Genomic DNA, 22,680 nt, shown 5'->3' on the forward strand with positions numbered 1-22,680 from the left:
CTGTAAAAACACCGTTCCTTGTTTTTCTCTCTGTAAAAATCAGGTGGGCCCTCCAAGGTGTGGCTCAAAGCTTTCCCTGAACTTCCCAGGTGAAAAGCAGCTCTCCTCTCTTCTATTATCCTAAAGCATCTGGCCCCCGTCTCTACATTAAGTTCACTGTTCCTCACTTAAGTGCCTGTCTGTTGTAGGTAAGGACCCTGACTGAACAAATTATACTCACTGAATTATACCAAGTGATGAGCCCAAAGCCTTGCAAACCAATAAAACTTCAGGTTCTACTTCAGAAAACAAGCAACCAAAACCCTCTAAATAGTGTTCAAAGAAAAGTGACAGATGGGAGAAATATCTGCAATGTATTTACAAACAAGAGATTAATATCCACACTATAGAGACAGCACCTACAAATCATTAAGATAAAAGAAAAATAACCAAATGAAAAATGGGCAAAGAATGCAAATAAGCAATTCAGAGAATTAAAATGACTAATAACTTTATGAAAAGGCATTTAACTTTAACAGGAATCAGAAAAAAGCAAATTAAAACAACCACAAGACCTCATTTTCACCTGGAGGACCCAGCAAATACTACGACAATTGATAATCTCCACCCAAGATTAGTGAGGACCCCTCATGCACTGCTGGGGGCGGGGGGGGGGGTTGGCACCGCCTGCCTGGAGAGGCACCTGCCGATGTCTAACGCCACATAACATGCATATGTACTTTGCCTCCACAGTTCCCCAATCTCTGGAGCCGGATCATCTTGGCTCAAATCTTGACTCTAACACTTCGATGCTGTGTAACTATGGCTGAATTACTCAACCTTTCTGTGCCTTGGTTTCTTCATCCGTAAGATGGGGATAATAACAGCACCTATTTCATAGGGTTTCTAAGAAGATTAAATGAGTCAATACCAGGAAAACACTTGGAAAATTATCTGGCACATAGTAAGGGCCAGATAGGTGTCTGCGATGATGACTTATTGTTATAAGTATTACTTGGTCTTGTTATTATACATCGTACAGAAATTCTCATAGGTGGGCACAGAGAGGCATGAATAAGGATGGTCACCACAATGTTGTTTATAATACCAAAAAAAAAAAAACCCAAAAAACAAAAAAACAAAACCAGAGGCAAATCAATGAACATTAATAGTTGCACTGGTAAAATAGCTTAAAACTTTTAAAATAATGGAGTATATCAAACTCCATACCCAAAGAACAAATAATCCCATCAAGAAATGGGCAGAAGACATGAACAGACATTTCTGCAAAGAAGACATCCAAACGGCCAACAGACACATGAAAAAGTGCTCAGCATCACTCGGCATCGGGGAAATACAGATCAAAACCTCAATGAGCTACCACCTCACACCAGTCAGAATGGCTAAAATTAACAAGTCAGGAAATGACAGATGTTGGCGGGGATGCGGAGAAAGGGGAACCCTCCTACACTGTTGGTGGGAATGCAAGCTGGTGCAACCACTCTGGAAAACAGTATGGAGGTTCCTCAAAAAGTTGGAAATAGAGCTACCCTATGACCCAGCAATTGCACTACTGGGTATTTATCTCAAAGATAGAAATATAGTGATCTGAAGGGGCACGTGCACCCCAAAGTTTATAGCAGCAATGTCCACAATAGCCAAACTATGGAAAGAGCCTAGATGTCCATCAATGGATGAATGGATAAAGAAGATGTGGTGTGTATACACACATACACATACATACACACACACACACACACACACACACACACACACACACAGGAATATTATACAGCCATCAAAAAAAGAAATCTTGCCCTTTGCAATGACATGGATGGAACTAGAGGGTATTAGGCTAAGTGAAATAAGTCAATCAGGGAAAGACAAGTATCATATGATCTCACTGATAGGAGGAATTTGAGAAACAAGACAGGATAATAGGGGAAGGGAGGGGAAAATTAAATAAGACGAAACCAGAGAGGGAGACAAACCGTAAGAGACTCTTAATCTCAGGAAGCAAACTGAGGGTTGCTGGAGTGGTGGGGGGTGGGAGGGATGGGGTGGCTGGGTGATGGACATTGGGGAGGGTATGTGCTATGGTGAGCGCTGTGAATTGTGTAAGACTGATGAATCATAGACCTGTACCCCTGAAACAAATAATACATTATATGTTTATTTTTTAAATAAAAAATAAAATAATGGAGTAGATCTCTATGTACTAGAGTAGAAAGCTTTCCAGGATATCTGGTTAGACTTAGGCAAAGCTAGGTGCAGAAAAACATGTTAAGCATGATCCCATTAATATAAAACAATAAAACCTTCACATACATGTGTGTTTCTGAAACAGACACTCCCATGTGAAAGTGTGGTGGCGTCTAGGGTAAGAAGGCCATTGGAGATGGGACGAGGGGAAGAAGATTTTGGAGTTTTGCTCTTTATACTTCTGCACTGTTTGAATCCTTTAGGATGGGAGAATATATAATACACATGTGGTTTTATAAAATAAGAAAAAAATGCTCAATAAAATCCTTGTGACTTGAACAAATGGTATCAAGTCCTGGACCATCCGCAAGGCCAGTGAGGTGGGATGGGGAGCCGTGGGGAAATGTGCTGGGCCACTGCACCCGGTGGGGGGGGCCAGACATGTCAGTGGGAGACAAGGCAGTGGCAGAACTCCTTCTGCCTCCCTGCACGGTGCTCACATTCCAGACCAGACTCCCCAACGAGTTGCAAAGAGTCCACTGACCTAAAATGTCAGGGGAAAGTTGAAGTAAGTATGGACCAGCCACTAAATGATGCGCTGAGCAGCCATTAAAAATTATGCCATAGAGGGGCGCTTGGGTGGCTCAGTCGGTTAAGCATCTGCCTTCGGCTCAGGTCATGATCCCAGGGTCCTGGGATCTAGCCTGCATCGGGCTCCCTGCTCAGTGGGTGGGGAAGACTGCTTCTCCCTCTGCCTCTGCCCCTCCCCCTGCCTCGTGCGCGCGCTCTCTCTCTCTCTCCCTCTCTTAAATAAATAAATAAAATCTTAAAAAAAAATTATACCATAAAGTAGTTCTAGGCTTGGGAGGTGCAAGGTACCAAACTGTACACTCCTATATGTAGAAGACACACATGGATGTGTGCGGCTGTGTGCACACACATATACACAATATGTACATACTCCTATCCAGATATATGCGTGCACACACATGCTCACACATGCATACACATGCACATACACACACACACATGCGGTTTAAAAACAAAAAATAATGAAAGGACATAGTCCAAACCGTGAACGGTGACTATTTTTGGGCGGGAGGACTTCCGATTTTTGGAGTTCTCTTTGTTCTTTTTCATGTTTTCCAAATATTCTACCTATGTGTATTCCTCTTATATAACACCAAGACAATTTAAGTAATGACAATTATGTAATTTAAGTAACGATACCATTTTATAACTGGGCTGTGCCACCCTTCTGGGTGGGACGGCACAGACACCTCCCTGGGTGCCCCTTCTAGCCCAGCCCTCCATCTGCCTGGACTTAATGAGCTGGTGAGCCCCACCTCAAGCTCCATGGCCCGCTCAGGTGTCGCCAGCTCTCTGGGCATGGCCTGTGAGTAATGCCTGGAATCCAAGTGGTCCAAGTTGAAAGCCTTGCTCTGAAATTTACTAAAGCTGCAGTAAGTGACTCAACCAGCTCAGAGCCTCCGTTGGCTCATCTGGGTCACTCCTAGGGCGCTGGGGTGATGATCAGAGCAGGGCTTCTTCATCTGTAGGGCCAATAATATAGGAGTTGGCCGGTGGTAGTTGTGCTGGGGGTACTGGAACGCAGTGACTCAGTTATACCCCTTCTAATGAAACACAGTCACCAGGTATATCTGAGAGGTGGTGGCGTGGGGGCAGTGAGTGGGACAAGGGCCTGAGGAAGCAGAGATGAACAAAGATGAGGATCACGAGACCCTCCCATGCCGTGTCTGTGCATGTGGTGGGTGGCAGGGGTTCAGCTGAGACCCTTCGTGGAGCTCCAAGAATACTGTGCTCAGGCCTGTCAGGGAGCAGACAAGTCAGGAAACACTACTCTGACTAATTCTGAAGAACAGCATTCTCCAGGTGGACCATACAGGGAGTGGGCACCCAGGTTAGAGCGACTGCAACAAACAGCAGGTGCAAAAGAAAGAAAAAAGTATAGGGAAAGTTTGGAGAACTCAAAGGAGTGGCTGGAGCACTTGACAAAAGGGAAGGATTCTGGGTTGAGGCCAGAGTGGACAGGGCCATGGCCAGTGGATGTATCCCAGTTTCCAGCTCACAGGACAGAGGATGAGAAAGGGCGAGCCTTCTCCTAGCCCGGGGGAGCTGCGGGCCCTTCCCTGACAAGTGGATACCCCACCTGCCCCTCTGTCCATCTTCCCAGACTGTCCATCCTGGAGAGTCTGACAAGATCATGGGAGTGGTCTCGCCCCCTCCCCCGCCCCAATGGGCAAGAAGGAGGTTCCGATTGAATGATCACAGGAGATCATCTCTGAAAAGTGCTGACACAAGTTTCTGAAACAAAGGGGAGAGCGTCTGGAAATCAAGGACCCTTCCAAAACCCCGCCTGCCACCATGGGACACAGATTTATCCACCCCTGAGGCAAATGCAGTCTGGCTCACCACCCGGCACTTCAGGAGTCTGATCCGGTTGGGCTGTTTCTTCCCACTGCGAAGCCAGATTCACCCAACAAGGACTCTGTAAGTGACTGATGTCAGCCAGCGACAGCAGTTCAAAGGCCCAAAGGAGGGGTAGGAAGCTGAAGCCGCCGGCCCCCCTTCTGGCCCCAATTCTGCGAGCAGGTTGTATACCGCCGGGGGGCGCCACCCGTTGGACCAGAGGCTTTTGGTCCCTGCAGGGAGCATGGTTGGTTTGCACCCAAGCAACCCAAGGGGAGACAATGAGACTGTTTCTTCCTCTCAGCAGTGGTACCGTCTTGACACTGAGGGCATTGATGGGCTGGTTACCATGGGAACCTAAGCTGCCGAGCCCATCCCATGGAGCTTGAGGCTCCCTTCCAACAGCTGATGGCTATTCATCCCTGTTCTTTGCCGCACAGGACAGAGGGCCTTGTGCCTGCCACCGGGTCTTCCAAATCCTCCAATAGCAGAGGCACAAGGACATGGCAAAGATCTGGGATTTGACAGGATGACAGGACCCATCAGGTCTGAAGCCGCCGTGGTAGGCTGCAGGCCACTGCTGGGCCATGCTCCCCTTGTCGCTGACCTGACCTAGAAGCAAACTAGAGCATCACACAGAGAGTCGCCCCAGGCACGAACACAAGCACAAACCCAGGAAAGGCCGTCTGCTGGGTGACTCCAAAAAGAAAGGGATTAAAATGTAAAAAATGTGGGTGGCGATGGCTCAGCCAACTGATGTGGAGACGTAGGAGGCAACCTTGCTCCTTCGCCAGTGCTCACCACCTCCTCCACCGAGAGGTTCTTGCAAGGCAGAAGCCACATCTCTTATCTCTGAGGGGCCAGCACCAAAGAGAGCACGCAGCAAACTCTGAGTAAATGAGTGCATGTCCTCTGGCTGCCCTGGAGGGACCCCTCCGCCATCAGAGAAATGGCAGGACTGGAACCAATCTTCAAGAACAGCCTGGAGGACCGACGGTGGATTGACTTCCCCAGGAAGCCCAGCGCCCAGGGACAGAAACAGACAAGCCAGCAGGCAATGTCAGGGCACCAGGGCTGGGGACGTCGGGCAGGACTGCAGATGGCTGGGAAGGACAAGGGGCTGACCAGGGGGGTAGGAAAGGCATCCTAGGTAGAAAGAATAGTGTAAGGAAACCTGAATGGAAGCAGGAGCACGAACTGGTTCGGCAGAGCTGGAGCCGGGGGCAGAGCAGAGAGAGGCCCTGTAGTAGGACACCCAGGTGAGAGGTGACAGAGTCCCCAGTCTGTGCTGAGCAACAGCTGCAGGAAGGCAGGGGGGGCCTGAGAGCCATCCAGGAGACCCATGAGACAGGCCGAGGTACAGACCAGACAGGAGGCATGGAGGAGGGGGGCTGGGGGGGAGGCGGTGGTGACTTCCAGGCCTCGAGCTCAGGCACCCAGGTAGATGATCCCTTCTGTAGACAGGGACCGCATAGCAAGGAGAAGGTCTGCAGCAAGGGATGAACAGTCTTGTTGATAATGTGCAGTTTGAGCAATGGAGTGTAGCATCCATCCTAAAAGGACTGGAGGGATTGGGGCATTTTCTTTTTTTCCTCCCAAACGGAGAGGTGTAAGTTTCATTTTCTTTTTTTTTAATTTTTCATTTATTTGGGGGGGGCACACGTGAGGGGAGGGGCAGAGGGAGAGAGAAGCAGACTCCCCGCTGAGCAGGGAGCCTGATGCGGAACTTGATCCCAGGGCCCTGGGATCATGACCTGAGCTGAAGGGAGATGCCTAACAGACTGAGCCACCTAGGTGCCTGGAGAGATGTTTCAATACTGATGAGAAGGCGCAAGTAGAACTATTCTGGAAAGAACAATGCAGACATGCAGCAGTGTGTGTGTGTGTGTGTGTGTGTGTGTGTGTGTGTGTGTGCACGTGCGCACGCGCACGCATGTGAGCCAGGTGGAAAGAAGGAGAAACAGTGGCTAGTGGGGTCCACATAGGCTCTTTGTCAATGGCAGCAGATTGCTGAAAGGCTTTCTGGCCTGGTGGCTCACCCTTAGCTGAGAAACAGGGATGAGGGCCAACTGCCAAAGGTGATGATGGTGGAAGGGGGCTCAGAGGGGATGCGTTTGGGCCCTGGCCTATCAGGCACCGGTTTGTGACCTGCACAAGTCAGAACCTAACTGGACCTGAGCTCTCCTCATGGTTAAATAGGCCTGGTGCAAGGCTCCATGAGTGAGAACACCCAACACAAGAAACACTGGCTTGGGCACAAGCACGTGCCAGGGCTTCTGGTCAATGCCAAGGCCAAGCCACAGTCCGAGAGCCAGAAGGGAGGGGGAGGCAGTCACAATAAATATTACTCAGAAGCCCTCTGCATGCCAGGCCCTGGAAGAAGGGGGCGGTGGGGACACGTCAGCCACCTGGCCTGGGCTGGGGAAGATCAGAGGAACTACGTTTTAGAGGCAAAATCTGTGCAGAGGCTCAGAGACCCAAAAGAGCCCAGGATGTTCTCCAGTGTATGAACAGTCCTTTGTGGCCTTTTTGCCACCCAAAGCCCAAGGCCAGGCAGAGGCCTCAGACAGGTTCTTCTCAGATGGGGCTCTCCACCCCATGCACCACTCTGTTTGTCATGTGAACACTTGGCTTCTGCCTAGAGAAACCCAAACCCTTCCAGTGGACCAGGCAGCTGAGCCATCCCCTCGGGCCTGACTTTGAGTCTCCTCCTGGCCACCTGGCTCCACGCACGGTCACTCAGCTTCAGGCACCACAGCCCCGGTGGCTTACAAGGGCAGGCCACTCAACTAAAACCATGTCCACCTAAAACTGTCACCATCTGAAGAAAGATGTCAAATGCCAGCATATGAGACCAGGAGCTTTATAATCCCAATCTTGTCTGTACCCACCCACCTCACACCCAGAACCTCTCCCTTTCTGCTCCCAGGCCAGCCGTGCGCATGGCTCCTGGCTCAGACCATAAATGCAAGACAGCCTCAGACCAAAAATCAAAACCAGATAACAAGTTCACAGGTGACTGCTACTCTGAGCCTCCCCTTGTCCACCTTGAGCTCCCAACTCTCAGATCTCAGATAGAAACAAATGCTGGCCCATTATTTTAACACCTGGCTAAAGCTTCAGCTTGTTTTTTTATCCTAAGAACAAGCTGTCTGCAGCATGACAATACTCCCCTGCTGACAAGTGAATTATGCAGGCCCCCCTGAAATTCTGAGCCAGGTATGTCCCACTCCGTAGCTATTTTAAGCAAAACTATTTAAGGCAAGTTCAAAATCATTTAAGGCTCTTAGATCTTTTAGGAGCCCTGGCAGCCAGCCTGCCTTTTTATGTTCAGACTCAGAACCAACAAATTAGCTCAATACCCCAGGCAAAGCAAAAATGCAAGGGAAAGTATGGTGTCTAAGCGCCACTTTTAAGATAAACATCACCTCCAAAAGCTACAGATGCTGAGATGTTGTGATTTGGTTTGTGAGAATTTGTTGCCATTCCTTTTCTGCACTTGGAGTCATCAGCCTCAAAGGCTGCAATGTACATAGGTTAGAGTGAGGGCCACGTGGGCCCCAAGATGTTTTGAAGGAGAAAGAAGCCTGGTAGGAGAGCAGGGTTCCAGCGCTCTGGGTCTGGCTCTGTCCAAACAGCCCTGTGATCCGAGCCAGGCCTTCTGGTTCCCTGAGTCACCAACTGCTTGACAAGCCAACTGGCCCAGCTCGGGCCGTCTAAAGCAGACGCTTCTGACCCCAGCCCACAGGCACCTGTGCACCCACACAGACAGGCTTCAGATGATCCAGGAACACCATGACGTGTGCGTATGATGTGCATTTTTCTTTTCTTTTTTTCCCCCTTGCACATGTCACATGTACCTACATATATGTGTATTTACATGCATATCTGCACACGTGTATGTTACTATATAAATTTTTATAGAAAAGCACAAAATGCTGAGACACAATTTTGTATATAATTTATATGTTACATATACAGATGTAAGTACCTACAGATGTATATTATGAACTAGAACACTGTGGATAAAGTTTCTTCCTTCCTCTCCCAGTTCCTTCCCCTGCCCTCCCTTCTTAGAGGCTACCACTAACCTGAATTTGATGTGGATGCTTCCTACACATGTAAGCATTCATAAATAATATAGAATTACTTAGCGTGTTTTTTAGAGTTTATGTAAATACTACTGCACTGTGCATCTGCAATGTGCCTTTTCACTCGCCATCATTTTTGCCATTTATCTATGTAGATCCGTATCCGGTTAATGCCTTTCTCACTATTGTACAGTATTCCATCATGTGACTATTTTGATTTCATTCTCCATTCTTCTACTGATATATATTTAGGCTGTGTTTCCCTTCATTTAAAAAATACCTCTGGGCAGCACTCTGCAAGGCTCCTTGCGCCCTCCTGCAAGATCATCTCTCTAGTGGAAGCCCAGAGGTGGACCCGCTGATACAATTCTACCTCACTGCTAAGTGCCCCATTGCTCTCCGAGGTAGTTCTACCAATTTCTACCGATCCCCACTTCTACCAGCAGCATCAGGAAGCTCCGTGTGCTCACATCCTCACCAACGCTTGATACGAACACTTCTCCATGTCTGCCAATCTGATGGCGTGAAGCGGTCTCTCTCTCTCGTTACTGCCTCACGTTGTGTTGCCCCCCTAACTCCCAGGAAGGCTGAGCGGCTTTTCTCAAGTTTACTGGACCACTTGACATCCCTCTCCCAGTTTCTTCACCCTCCCTCCTCAGAGGCTACTACTAACCTGAACTTGAGGTGGATGCTTCCCCTATACATACACTTCTCCATTTTTCTACCTGGCATTTCACTTTTACTTATTGACTTATTTGATTGCTTTTTATTTTATAAGATTTTATTTATGTGAGAGAGAGAGAAAGTGAGAGAGAGAGAGAGCACAAGCCAAGGGGGGAGGGGCAGAGCGAGAGGGAGAAGCAGACCCCGCCCCCCAGCAGGGAGCCTGATGCAGGGCTTGATCCCAGGACCCTTGTATCATGACCTGAGCCGAAGGCAGAGCTACCCAGGTGCCCCGATTTAAAGCTTTTTAAATAATCTATGCCCTAACCTGTGTGTTATATGCCATAAATACTTTTTCTATTCCATTATGTGCTTTTAAACTCTGTTATGATGTGTTTGTTATACAGAACTCTTCATGGATCAATCTCTTCCTTTATTAGTTCTTTTCGTGTCTCCTTTAAGAAATCCTTTCCTGTCCCAACGTCATAAAGGTATTCCACTCTGGTTATTTCTAGCTGGATTTACTGTTGGGTAGTGTGTGGTGAGGTCAGGATCTGATTGTTTTCCTGAGTCATTTCTTTCAGCACCACTGATTGAAATGCCCATCCTTCCTCATCCATCTGTAACTCTTCTGTTCGCACATACAAATTCCCACACCTGCCCGGGTTTGAGCCAATTCCACTGCTGGATGGGACCATCCCCGGGGCCAACGTCCAACTGTCATGATCACCCCAGCTTCATGGTAAGTTTTGCTCTCTGGCAGAGCACACTCCCCTCCCTTCTCAGGGTCATCTCAGGGATTCTGGGAACTTACTCTTCCATGTGAATTTTAACATACATTTGTATGATTTCATATCCCATATAAAACCCTGTTGGCACGTCAATGAAATTACATTGAATTTAGAGATTAATGGGGGGGGCATCTGATAATCAGTCCTCCCATCCATGAACATGGCTTATACCTCCATTATTCAGACCTTTTCTTCAATACATCTTTCAAATATTTTATAATCTCCTGGTAAGTTTCACATTTTTTCAAAAACGTATTCCTAGGTATCTAACGGCTTTCATGCTAGAGTGTATTATCATTTCTTTTATCTTCTCCACAGCTGCTACTGTCGATCAAGCACCCTGTTCAATTCTGTGACTACTTATAATAGTCTCTAGGTTCTCTTGGATTATCCACATAGTTATGCCATCTGTCAATAATGATGTTTGACTCTTCCAAACTTTTTTTCCTTTCTTTTCTTTCTTTCCTTCCTTCCTTCCTTCCTTCCTTCCTTCCTTCCTTCTTTCTTTCTTTCTTCTTTCTTTCTTTCTTTCTTTCTCTCACATTGTGGTGCATTACCTAGGACCTCAAGTATCATGATGAATAAAGAAGTAAAAAAGAGGTTAGTTTGTCTGGTTCCTGATGATGCACATTTTTCAAAGAAGATCCACAGCCATGATCAATCCGAAAGTCCTCCATGTTCAAGAAAGGTGAATAACCTTTCACCTGAATAACCATCTCAATTACCTTTGCACCATGTAAAATACACGGAATCGGGTTATTAGTTGCATGAAAGGGAGTAAAACATTCGAACCAGACCTCAGAGCATCGCAAAGGCCCACGAGAAAAGCAGGGCTGTGTGAGTCAGGGCAGGTACCAGGCATAACACTAATTGCCCATTGAAGGTTTGGGGAAAGAGTCACACAGAGGACACTGAGACCAGAGAATGTAGCAGGAGACAAAGAGTGGGGAGCATAATTGTCGGAGGTGACACGCACTGTGTAGACACAAACAGCTTCCATGCCTGGCTTCCCCTCAGTTTACTTATCCATAAATCAAAGCTAATAATATCTACATCTTATTTATGAGTCACAAATTTTCCTGGCTGAAAAAGGCAAATAAGGTTTTTAAAGAGTTCTTATTGAGTAGGTAGAGGGTGGAATGCTCCAGGCCTTTTCCACATTAGTAGTTTACTTGGGGGAGGGAGGGAGAAAAGCTGGTTTTGGAATAAAGAGTAATAGGCTCTCCTTGAGTAATCTCACACACACACACCTCTGAGACTGCCCCGGATCCCCAACCAACTAATCCCCTCTGTTTGCAAAGGTCTCCACAGTGGCACCCCCACCCCCAGCACCCTGCCTCCCAAGCTGAGCCACCAGGCTACATGCAGTCCACCCTGGCTGCACTGGACAGAGCTGGGGAGACATGGAGAGACTCCCCCAGAATGTCCCAGGTCAGGGCAGGTACATACCTGAAGGAACCTCCCCCACGGGCAAAATGAGAACAGCAGACTGCGTATGAAATTCAACTCAGGCGGGTCGGACAGAAGTTGTTTCAAAGCCCTGGCATTTTTGATTCCGGTGGACAGGAACCATGAGGGGGAATCGCTGTGTGTGCCTCTCGTGGAAATGTCCAGGAGCCGTACAGTTCAAGTTCAGTACCCCACCCCCGCTCCTTTAATTATAGGAGCCAGAAGCCCAGGCACTTTGTAATTTACCGTGCAGCTCAAGAGTCACTTTTAGCTGAAGACAAATTGCCAGGCCACCTGGGCAGAGCAGTGAGGTGTATCAGGAGCCGGGGGGCCTTAGCAATCAATGGCGATGGAAGCCTGAGGACCACCTTCCTCGGTCTGGACCATCAGCCAGGGAGATTTAGGAACCACAGGCAGAAATGAAGCCAGTGCTGCCCAAAGGCAAAAACTTCAATCACAGGATGTCTGCAGAGACCTGAGCAGTCCATATAGACAGACAGATACAGATACACAAAAGACAGGATGGCATCCTCCCAGACACACTCGGACCCGCCATGTAGGTACAGAGCAAGCAGCAGACTCTACTTTTCCAGAAGGCCACACATTTCACATTAGCAGCGTCTGTGTGGGACTTTGGAGGCAGAAGAAATGTCATTTACATTAGGGCCACACCACACTTTGCTGGCTTCTGTCACGGATAATGATGAAACTAAATTTAACACTGCCTGACACCACAGTTTGAGTTATGAGCTGTCGCTTCCCCGCCGTTTCGCTTGATCCTCTAAGTGTATAGTTTGTAGGAGATTTGTTAACTGCGCTGAAAGGTCCCCTGGTGGGACAGCACATTTCAGTCCCCTGCAGCCCCTCCACCGGCCATAAACCAACCCTTGGCCCCACTGCCACTCTGGGGTTGCGGCAGGGGAAAGGAATCTGCCTTGGGGGTCCTTTGGAGTTATGCCACCTTCGCACCCAGGGCTTGTCCTCTCTTGCTAACCCAGTAATAGCGACAGCCCGGGCCGTGGGAGGACTCTGGGCTCACTGAGCAGGGTCGAGCCCTGGCCTGGGGTTTTGCTGCCGGCCAACACTGGATCTTCCCAGCAACTGCAGCCGGTATGACCGACACCGCCCCTACAGATGAAGAAGATGGGGAAGTGACTTGCCTAAGGTCATACAGCCAGTATGCGGACAGCTGCCATTGGACAGCTGCCATTGGAACAGCGACTGAAGCCGAGAAACAGCAAATTCCAGGGGCCTGGAGGGGTTTTCAACGCAGGACCCCCTCCCCCCCCACCCCCTCCACCCCCGCCTCCAGGCCCCCTGCGCCGGCTGCAGAGTCCTGAGCAGCCGGTAAAGCCTCTGACGGCTGCCTCCAGGCTCCGGCACCGGGCCGCCCTCCCTCCCCTCCGGGAGCCGCGGACACAGAGGGAGCACGGGCCACCGAGACTCTGGGCCATGCGCCTGTCAGCGCCGAGCGGCGGCCGGCAGCCCCGCGCCGCCCGTCGAGGGCAGCGGGGCCGGCGTGGCGGAGCCGGGGCTCCGAGGCCAGGGAGAGCGTGGCGGGCACTGAGGACAGCGCTCGTGGGCAGAGCGCGCGGCGCCCGAGACCGGCTCCCTCTCCCGCCCCGCCGGGCAGGTGCCCGCGCCGGGCCGCTCGGCCCCGCGGAACTGCCCCCCGGGGCGCGCCAGGCCTAAGTGGACGCCCCCCCCAACCTCCGCGGGCCACCAGGTGGGCCCCGCCGAGCGTCCCCGGGCGCCTCGGTCAGCCACCCCCCACCCCCCGCCTCGACCGCGCGGGCCGAGCTGTTCGGGACCCCTGCCCGCGCGCGGCCGCGGCGGCGCCGCGAGCCAGAAGGAGGCGCCCCCTCGCGCCGTGCCCACCGGCGGCCGGGAAAGTTTTGGGCGCGCGGGGCCGGCCGCACTCACCTGGCCCAAGTTGAGGTAGCCGTGCGCCGCGGCCACGCGGTCCGCCGCGGCCGGGCCGCCCAGCACTTGCACTGCCCAGTGGTTGGTGTAGACGGGGCGCGGCGGCGGCGGCGCGGAGCAGGCAGCGGGCAGCGCGAGCAGCAGCAGCCAGCGCCAGGGGCGCGGCGCGAGCGGCCGGAGCCCGGGCCCGCCGGCGCCCCCCGCGTCCGCGGCGGTGGCGGCGGCGGCGGCGGCCCGGGGCGGCAGCCGGGGCCCGGGCGCAGGCGGCGCGCGCGGAGGCATGGCAGCGGCAGGCTCGCGCGGCGCCCGAGCGGCGAGTGCGCCGGGGGGTGGGGTGCCGCCTTTTAAAGCCGCTCCGCGGCGGGGAAGCGCCGCCGCCACCGCTGCGGGCGGGAGCGAGGGAGGAGGAGGCGGCCGCGGCGCGTTCCCGCCCGCGCGGCCCGGTGGCGCCCCTGGGCCCGCGCTCGTGCGGCCCGCACCGGGACCCGCCAAGCTGCGGGCCGGGCGGCGCGGGAGGCCCGAAACGCCCCCCACCCCCACCGAGGAACTTCTCGCAGACTTTTGGGGCTCTCTGGACAGGCAGGCCAGGGCGGCCCCGAGCGGCGGCCTTGGCCCCGCGTTCCACCAGGAGCCCCGAGGGCCCCAGGGGCAGCTCAGGTGAGTCTAGACTGGTGAGCTGAGGCCCCGGCGCCCTCCCACCCGTCGGGCATCCTGGAGGCCTCGTTCACCAGGTCGAGTTCAATCTCCTTTAAGGGTGGCCTTGCTCATCTCCGTGTGAGCTGGTGGGCTTGCAAGGGCTCTGGGTTCTAAGGGAAAGAAGCCACACGGAAAGGCAGAGTCATGGCCCGGTTCAGAAGGAGGCCTGATTGAAGAGGCACGTTACGTGGGGCAAAGACAGTTGACAGATTAGCCGGGTTCAGTGAGTGCGCAGGAGAAACCCACGGGTACAGCCCCGAGGCTACAGCCCACCTCGGGAGGCAGGCGGTACAGGTGCATCCCCAAGCTGTCCACTTCGTATCTGCGTGATCTTGGGCACGTTGCTGTCCTTGTTGAGCGTGGGGCTCCACCTGTAAATGGGGATGACAATAGTATCTACCCCGTAGGGCTGTTTTGAGGATGACATGAGCTCTCGCAACGCAATAAGCTGCCCATAAACGTTTGTGTTTACGAGCTCAGGGCCCGCCACACGGTAGGTGTTCACTTGGGTAGACTCTTAAAAGCTCCCACTGAGCTGGGACCAGTCAGTGGGAAAGTGAGTTGAATCATCCTTGCCCCTGCTGCCCAGAGCAGCCTAGAATGCACTAGCTAATTATTTGGTGCACCCTGGAGAATTACAGAATGTTCACACTGTAAAGGAGCAAATGGTGAGAGGCGAGGACCCCTTCAGGATTTCTTCTCCCACAACTTTCAAGATCTATCTATTGGTCCCAACTGGCCTCATGTGGAAAGCAAGCCTTGACCCGATTAATACAGGAGAGGAAACAAAACATAGGCCCAGGAGGCCTTTGAGGTGGGAAGGCAAAACCACTGATCTGATGTTCAGTGCCTAGAAGAAATTCCTGTATAGAGCTCACTTGAGTCTGTGGCTTGGCACACAGAGGTTCGGCAGTGAGGGGCGGGAGGGGTGGGAGAGAGCAGGATCCATGGAGGTGGCTTCCCCAGTCCTTTCCAGCCTCCCTCTCAGGAGCCCTTTGGTTTCGTAACCCACATGATTCATCCTTTCTGCAGGCGTGAGTCACCCTGAATGGAGGTGGGAGAACGGGAGGTGTGGTGGGAGGCCCAACAGGGACAAGCCAAATCCTTATTCACAAGGGCTCCTACCAGGGGCCCCTCTTGGAACCCAGGGATTGGTTTCCCACACGTTTTTCTCTTTTCGGCACTAGATGCAAGTTCTGCCACCTTCCTTCCCCTGGCCAAGTGTGGTCAACTCCCTGGGCAGACACTCGAGGCCTGCACCACACTGCAGAATGCAGGCCCCTTGCATCCCTAGACATTTGCCCGCCCCTACTCACTTAAGAGACAGCAGGCCCTGGGGTAAGCGAGGCTGCCCTAGAGGAGATCACACCACCCCTATCAGGCAGACAATAGCCAGAACCCTCAGCCTGTCTCTTCCCGAGGTCACCCTACCTGTCCCCAGAGAAGGGACGCTGGACTGAGCCAGGGGGTTGGATTAGAGGCCTCACTCTGTAACTAACCAGCAACACCTCTGGGCGACACCTGTCATCTTTCTGGCCCCTGGACTGTGTCTTGGCTCTGTCCCAGATCCTGGGTTGTACTTCTTCAGGTAGGTGGCCCTCTTCAAAATAAGGCTACACTGCACATCATCTAAGTTATTATGAAGCAACTTGTCCCTCCCAAGAGGGTCCTCCCAAGACAGCAGTGATTTTGACAGGCAGAGATAAGGGTTTTTCCATAATAATTTGGTAGATTAAGGGATTCAGCCCACTGAACCAAGGAGCCTAAAATGCATCAGAATTTTTATTTGGTGGGATCTGAATTTATTTCATTAACAGATCTGGTCCTTTCGGGCTAAACTTTGCATTTATTGTAGAAGTGTCTGGACAACTGTCTTGGCTTCAATGTTAGAGGAAGACCAGCTTCCCAAAATGAACATCCTAAATCAAATCACCTCTTGTGGGTTTCCTGTTGATTTACTCAGTGACAGCATTAGCTCAATCACAGAAGTACCAGCCCTTGCACCGTGATAGGATCTGTAATAAAACTTGGCTGGTCTTCCTGCAGGGAGGGAGATTTAATCCTTCCTTAGGCTCCAGCTCTCCAGATGGCCTGTGAGGGTCCCACAGCTTGGGGCAGGGGCCGGGATGGATGAGGTGAGAGGGCTAGTGGGGACAAGACATGGGCCGGAAAGGTGATTGGAGTCTGGTCGTATTTCAGAAGGTTTTTTTAAAGATTATTGTATTTATTTGAGAGAGAGCGAGAGCATGAGCAGAGGAGGGAGGCAGAGGGAGAAGGGGAAGCAGACTCCCCGCTGAGCAGGGAGCCCGACACAGGGCTCGATCCCAGGACCCTGAGATCATGACCTGAGCCAAAGGCAGACGCTTCACTGACTGAGCCACCCAGATGCCCCCATATTTCAGAAGTTTTAGAAAATGCTAATACAGAGATGTAATATTTATACTAGAATCTTCCCAAATCAGACAAGAGGAGGGAGGGATCAGCACTGGGAAGATGTTACTGAATTCTGTGTTCTCGGGCCCACACTTGACCCCTTCACAGCAAGTACAGAATGGCACAGCTGGGGCCAAGGAATGCCCAGTACTGCCAGGACCGCTGGGCAGCACAGGGCATCACACAGCCTCCTCGGGTGTGTTGAGACAGAAATTCGATGCAGAAGTTGCATCCGTTTAAGCAACAAACACTTTACTGAGAAATTGCATTTTGGAGCTGTGCTCGGTCCTGCGGGCCAGGGGGGCCTCCCTCAAAGAACGTCTGATGGGCACCACCTTCAGGATATTGGAGAAGAACATGCACTCAAAGCCCAGCTTCACCACGATTCATGTGCCACCTCCGGCACGTTGCTCCAGTATCTTCTGCTGGAAACGGCAGTCATGGTGCTGTCCCCGGGGCCGGGCCCTGGGAGGCCAAGAGGAGCTCATGCATACAGAGCCGCTGGCCCAGCACCTGCTACTGCTGAGTAAGCACTCAAAGTGGTGACAGTGGACAATGGGGACCACGCTGCTGCTGAGCTCCAGGAGCCCTAGAGTGAGGAGGATGGGATGGGCCAGGCTGCACGCTCTGTCCCTCTGTGGGGTTCACGGGCATGTGAACATTCAACCCTTCAGCGATGCCTAGTTGCACGTTTTCTCAAATGTTAACATCTCAGACAAGAGAGGTCCTAGGAAAGATAGGACCTCTCCCTACCTCCCACCCCTTCACCCCAGTCCCCGAGAAACTTCTCCGCAGTCCCAGGTTTCTACAAACCAAGGGTCCCCCAGCTGGTTCCACTTTCTCCCATTCACACTTCTCTTTTCTCTCTTTTTCACCCATCCCAAATCCCACCTGAGGCTGTTCCCTCTGAGTGGTGGGTCAGGGGTCTTCCCCTTCTCCGTCCTTCTCGGAGCTCTGCCTTCCACACTGTGTTAATGCCCATAGATCTTGATGTCTCCCCAGTGTGGGCTCTGATTCATGTTGGACTCTACTCCTTTTGTCGGGGGTGGGGGGTGGGGGTTGTTTGACCATCCGAGCAGCACAAAGCCCACTCCACTCCCGCCCACTCTTTGCCTCCCTGGTTAGACTTTCCCTTTATATCTAGATACTCATTGTCTTAAGAAAGAGCCTTGTAAAAACTGTTTCTCCTGCAAAACAATTATCTCGCAATTATGTATCTTAGTGATCCTTTCATAAACTCCCACGTGGAAATTTAGTGTCAAACAAGGAATTTAAGAAGCAAAAAAGCAGACACTCCCTGAGAAGCTCTTCCCGACTAACAAGGAGAGCATTGCAATTTATCTGGTTTCCCTTTTTGCCTTGGCTTCCAGGAGGCTCAGAGCCACGTGTGATAGACAATCACAATTGTTTATTTCCTCCTCCCCACAGCAGTTAGAATGCCTTTGGGTTTAAGTGCTAGAATACCCAACTAAAATGAGCATGAACAGTAAAGATGGAATTTGGTGACGGGTGGAACCAGGGTTGCTAATTCAGCAGCTCAGTGATGTCAGGGCTCAAGATAGCTTTTCTGGGGGTGCCTGGGTGCCTCAGTGGGTAAAGGGTCTGCCTTCAGCTCAGGTCATGACCCGGGGTCCTGGGATCGAGCCCTGCATCCAGCCCCACTGAGTAGGGAGCCCACTTCTCCCTCTCCCACTCCCCCTGCTTGTGTGAGCACACGCACACACACTCTCTCTCTCTGTCAAATAAATAAATAAAATCTGTAATTAAAAAAAAAAGATAGCTTTTCTGTACTTTGCCTGGCTTTCTCCTCTTGTGCCTAAATCACTCCCTCAGACTGGAGCACTTTGTTCTCTCAAGATAGCATCCAAGGAAAGAAGGCAGGACACCCAGCTTATTTCCCCTCAGGCCCTACTGATCAGAACTGGGTCACAAGCCCACCCTATCTGCCAAGTCATCATTGACCACATGAATGGGTTATCCAGGTTGGTTTGTAGCGGTGTTGGTTCTTCTCCTGGGGCAGCATTACTGCCCCGGAGTGAGCAAAACCAGAGATCTGTTTGCGAGAGGCTGCTCTAGGAAAGCTGTTGGGTGGGCACCCAGCACGTTCTACCATCTCTTCTCTGTTTCTATTATATCGCCTTCCTATAGATCTTGCTGGCACAGGGCGGACTACAAATGAATATTTATTGAAAGGAGGGAGAGAAGGAAGGAAGGGAGGGAGGGAGGTGCTGCCCTGAAGCCAGTCCCCCACCCTCGTGCCAAGCAGAGCCTCAGGATCACATTGCACTTTACCCAAGTCTGGCATACCAGCAGCAGGATATACATCTTATTCCTGTGTGAAGACATCACTCCGACTCCAGGCTGAGTTTCGGGTTCATTGCCTAAGTACTCTTCCCGAGTGAGAATAAATTAGAAGTTGGCTCCCTTCATAGTCATGGCAAATGGGGCGAGGCAGAAGATGAGGTGGGAGTCAGGGGTTTGCAGTCACAGGCCAGGGAGAAGAAGAGCTAGACACGAGTCCTTTCTCGACAAGAATCGTTTTGGGAACCGGGGTGTATAAATAGATAGTGGGGAGAGTGCATGCCAGGGGACATAAATGAAGTAGCCTGGCTGCAGAGGGTGGCAGAATCGGCTGTTTGGATTCCTTCTGGAAAGTTCCCCTTCCTGGAAAATAGATCCCACCCTCCAGCTTCTCTCTTCCCCCAAGGAAACAAAGACCAGAAGGCACAAGCACAGTTACTTTTCTGCCCTCCTGCCCCTGGGGATGGGGGTCTCCCTGCCCCTCTACAAAGCCACACCTCCCTTATTGCCTGGTCCTCACGGCATCCCTCCCTCCGTGGGATCTTGCTCTGCCGGTTGCCCACACTCCTGACCCGTTCGTCTTTTCCTCTCCCCAGACCGTTCCCTCAGCAGCATAGTTCCCGGAGCTCCTCACCCTGCACAGGCACCATCACCCTCCTTGGCCCTTCATACCATCTCTCTTGCCCTCCTCCTTCCTTCACAGGCAAGGTCCTGGAAAAGGTCACCTCGGTCTTCACCTGAGTGTCACCCTGGACCCAGCTCCCTCCTGACTCAGCAGCTGCACCCGCAGTGGCAACCAACCAACCAACTGCAGCCGGAGAAGAGACAAAACCACCCTGGGTCTCCCTGGACGTTCCTCATCACGCAACTCCGTCGTCATGTTGAAAACCCAAACCCACTGTTCTCAATGGCTGTTTCTACCTTCTTTCTGCAACTCCCACCTGCTCCCCCCCGCCTCCTTCCTTGCTTCCTTCTTAACTCTTTCCAAGGAGAGACCCCCCGCCCCACACCTGCCCTGTGGCTCTGCCTCGCCCCCCCACCCCACCCCCGCCCTTGCTGTAGGTGGGCACGCCCTGCTCCCTTGGAGCATCTCTACTCCAGTCTCCCCTGACCCCACCCCATCTCACGACGGTGTCCCTGGGCCAACTGCTGAATTATCTCTGTGCACTTCTCTTGGCTGAATTTTTCCTGCTGAATTATCTCTGTTTCATGACAAACATGCTATTATTCCATCCATCTTTAAAAAATTTTTTAAAAATTAAAAAACCTTGGAAAAAAATGGAAGCTACCCTTCAATTTCCTTTCTTCCCTTCATAGCAAAACAACATGCTCAAAAGAGTTGCCTTCACCCCCTGTCTCAGCTTCTCTAACTCCCTGTCTTTTTTTTTTTTTTTCCTAACTCCCTGTCTTAAACTCATTTCAATCAGGCCACACCCCCACGCACTGTCACGGTCACCAGCACCCCCTGAGCTGCTAAATCCAGTGATCCGTTCTGAGGCCTTGTCCTAGAAGCCACACCAGCAGCGTTTGGCAGGCGGAGCCCCTCTTGTCCCTCAAGCATTCCTCCTGCGGCCCCCGGGACACCCTTCCCCACCTGCCTGCTTCTCTTCCCAGCTCAGTGGCTGCCCCTCCCAGGCCCCACTGATGTTTCCTTCTTAGCCTCCAGTGCCCAAGTCCCGGTTCTTGGGCTTCTTCTCTCTCCTCGACCCTCACTCCCCTGGTGAAGTTAACCATTCCCATGAACTGTGGGGACCTGTTACATGCTGATGATTCCCATTGTGTGTCGCTGGCTTGGACGTCGCTCCTGAGCTCCAGACAGCCGATGACTTTTCCACTGGGATATCTAAGCTGCATCACAAACACCAAGCTCCTGGTCTTCCCGGCCCCTACCCACCCCCACTTTGCCCCATCACAGTAAAGGGCATCTGGTTGTTGCGACGTTGGAAATCTGAGGTGAGTCTGACCACTTGCTGCCACTCTTGTCCCTTGCCTGGCAGAACTCAGTAGCCTCCTAAAATGCCCCCCTATTCTGCCCTTGCCCCCTTGAAACAAGCCTCAACACAGAGGATCACGTGAAAACCAAGGTCAGATAGGCTGTTCCTTGGCTCAGAGTTCTCCCAAGGCCTCTAGTCTTATGTATAGCAAAAATCAAAGTCCTTCTGAAGCCCCCAAGGTCTCCTATGGTCTCCCCCCACCACGCCCCGTGGGGTCTGTCAGATCCTAGAAGAGCATTGAACTAGGAGGTTCAGGCTTCCCGATGGAAGTGACTTTTAAGCTGAGCTCAAAGAAATAAACAGTAAGCACCTGAAGGAGGGGATCATCAGTCAGGTCTAAGTGGGAAACTAGAGACCACACCAGTTATTCACAGTAAGGGGATTGGTGACACCGGCAAGAGAGAAAAGCTGAGATTAGCGCAGTCTCCCCCATCCCTAGCTGGGTTACCCAGGTGTTACCCACCTCCCTGCAGGGCACCCAACAGTGGGACCGGTGTGTGCAAAGGCCCTGAGGCTGGAGGAAGGTGGTGTGGTAGAAAAGCTAGCGAGGCAGAAGGGAGGAAATAAAAAGGGACAGGAAGGACGGCCAGAGGCTAGGCTGTGATGGCTCATCAACCCCGGCAAGAATTTGGACTTGGTCCCAAGGGGAGTGGAAGGCCACGGAGGAATGCTCCCACCGCTCCAACCGGCCTCCCCTCAGTGGTTCTCAAACCTCCATCTGTCTGCAGCCTTACTCTGTCTTCAGAGGGCCTCACCCTGGCCCCCACATCTTTCTCTCCCTACCCAACACCTTCACTGTCTCGAGCCTCTTAAACCCAGAGCGACCTACATCAGCCTCCTCACCTCCAACCTGCCCGGACCCTGCCCTTGAAGGTCCCCTGTGGCACTCACAGATGTGCCAATCCCTCAGTGACACCGAGTAGTTTCTGCCTGATTCTAGCCTCTCGTCCCGTTCCTTCCTCCCCCTCCCCACGGCCCCCATCCCTGCCGAGGTCCTCGTCCTGCACACGCGGGGTGTCGTGATCACGTGGTGGATCTGGCTCCAGCCTGCCGTCCCCCCAGCCCACTCACCCAAGGCTTAGTTCCCTCAGACCATTTCAAGTCTTTGCAGCCATCAGGGTGGAGCCCAAGCTCAGGGACTTCACCAGCCGGTGCTATCTTTCTTGCTCGTCCTGCCCCGCCATGGGGCCAAACGCTGTTCCGAGCTAACTAGCCATTCAGGCCCGGGCGGCTTGGCTTTCACCACTTCCTCCCTGGGCATGCCTTTCTCGGTTCTCCGCATGCTCAGATTCCTGTTTGCAGGCCTGCACCACAGGTCCCCTCCTCTGTGAAGCCTTCCTTAACCGAAAGTGCCCCTCCCACGCGCCAGCCCTCCCCGTCTTTGTCCCCAGGCAGAATTGCTCACCCTGGCTATATTGCCTTACGCTTTGTGGCCCAACCGTGATGACTGGTCATGGGATCTCTCACGCCCGGCTCAGTGCTCAGCTGGGTGTTGGGTCTCAGTAGCTGCTTCTCATCTCTCGGGGCTCCCTGGGCCACCTTTTCCTCACTGGTAAGATGAATCTTTAGCCCTGGTGGTCTTGCTCTATGCCTGTTTAAACAAGATAGGACCTCGGATCTAGTATTTTCCTCTTCCAGAACCTTGGGAGGGGATTGGCTGGTCTGATGTGGGTAGGCACTGCGGTGAAGGGAATCCAATAGGTTTAAAAAAACAAAACAAAACAAAAA

General features: G+C 52.1%; 1 protein-coding gene across 4 annotated transcripts in view; it reads right to left on the bottom strand.

Annotated features, from left to right (window-relative positions):
* The window catches only part of PCSK6 (proprotein convertase subtilisin/kexin type 6), a 186,200-nt gene extending 172,390 nt beyond the window's left edge, over positions 1-13,810 (bottom strand). For all 4 annotated transcript variants that reach the window (XM_088025206.1, XM_088025204.1, XM_028122802.2 and 1 more), the window contains exon 1: positions 13,529-13,810. In XM_088025206.1, coding sequence (XP_087881332.1) covers positions 13,529-13,810 — 282 coding nt within the window. The remainder of the gene's footprint in view (positions 1-13,528) is intronic.
* Positions 13,811-22,680: the final 8,870 nt, after the last annotated feature.

Source organism: Eumetopias jubatus, unplaced genomic scaffold, assembly GCF_037043125.1.
Source record: "Eumetopias jubatus isolate StellerSeaLion01/CBP00866 unplaced genomic scaffold, mEumJub1_p1.0 scaffold_7, whole genome shotgun sequence".
NCBI lineage: Eukaryota > Metazoa > Chordata > Mammalia > Carnivora > Otariidae > Eumetopias > Eumetopias jubatus.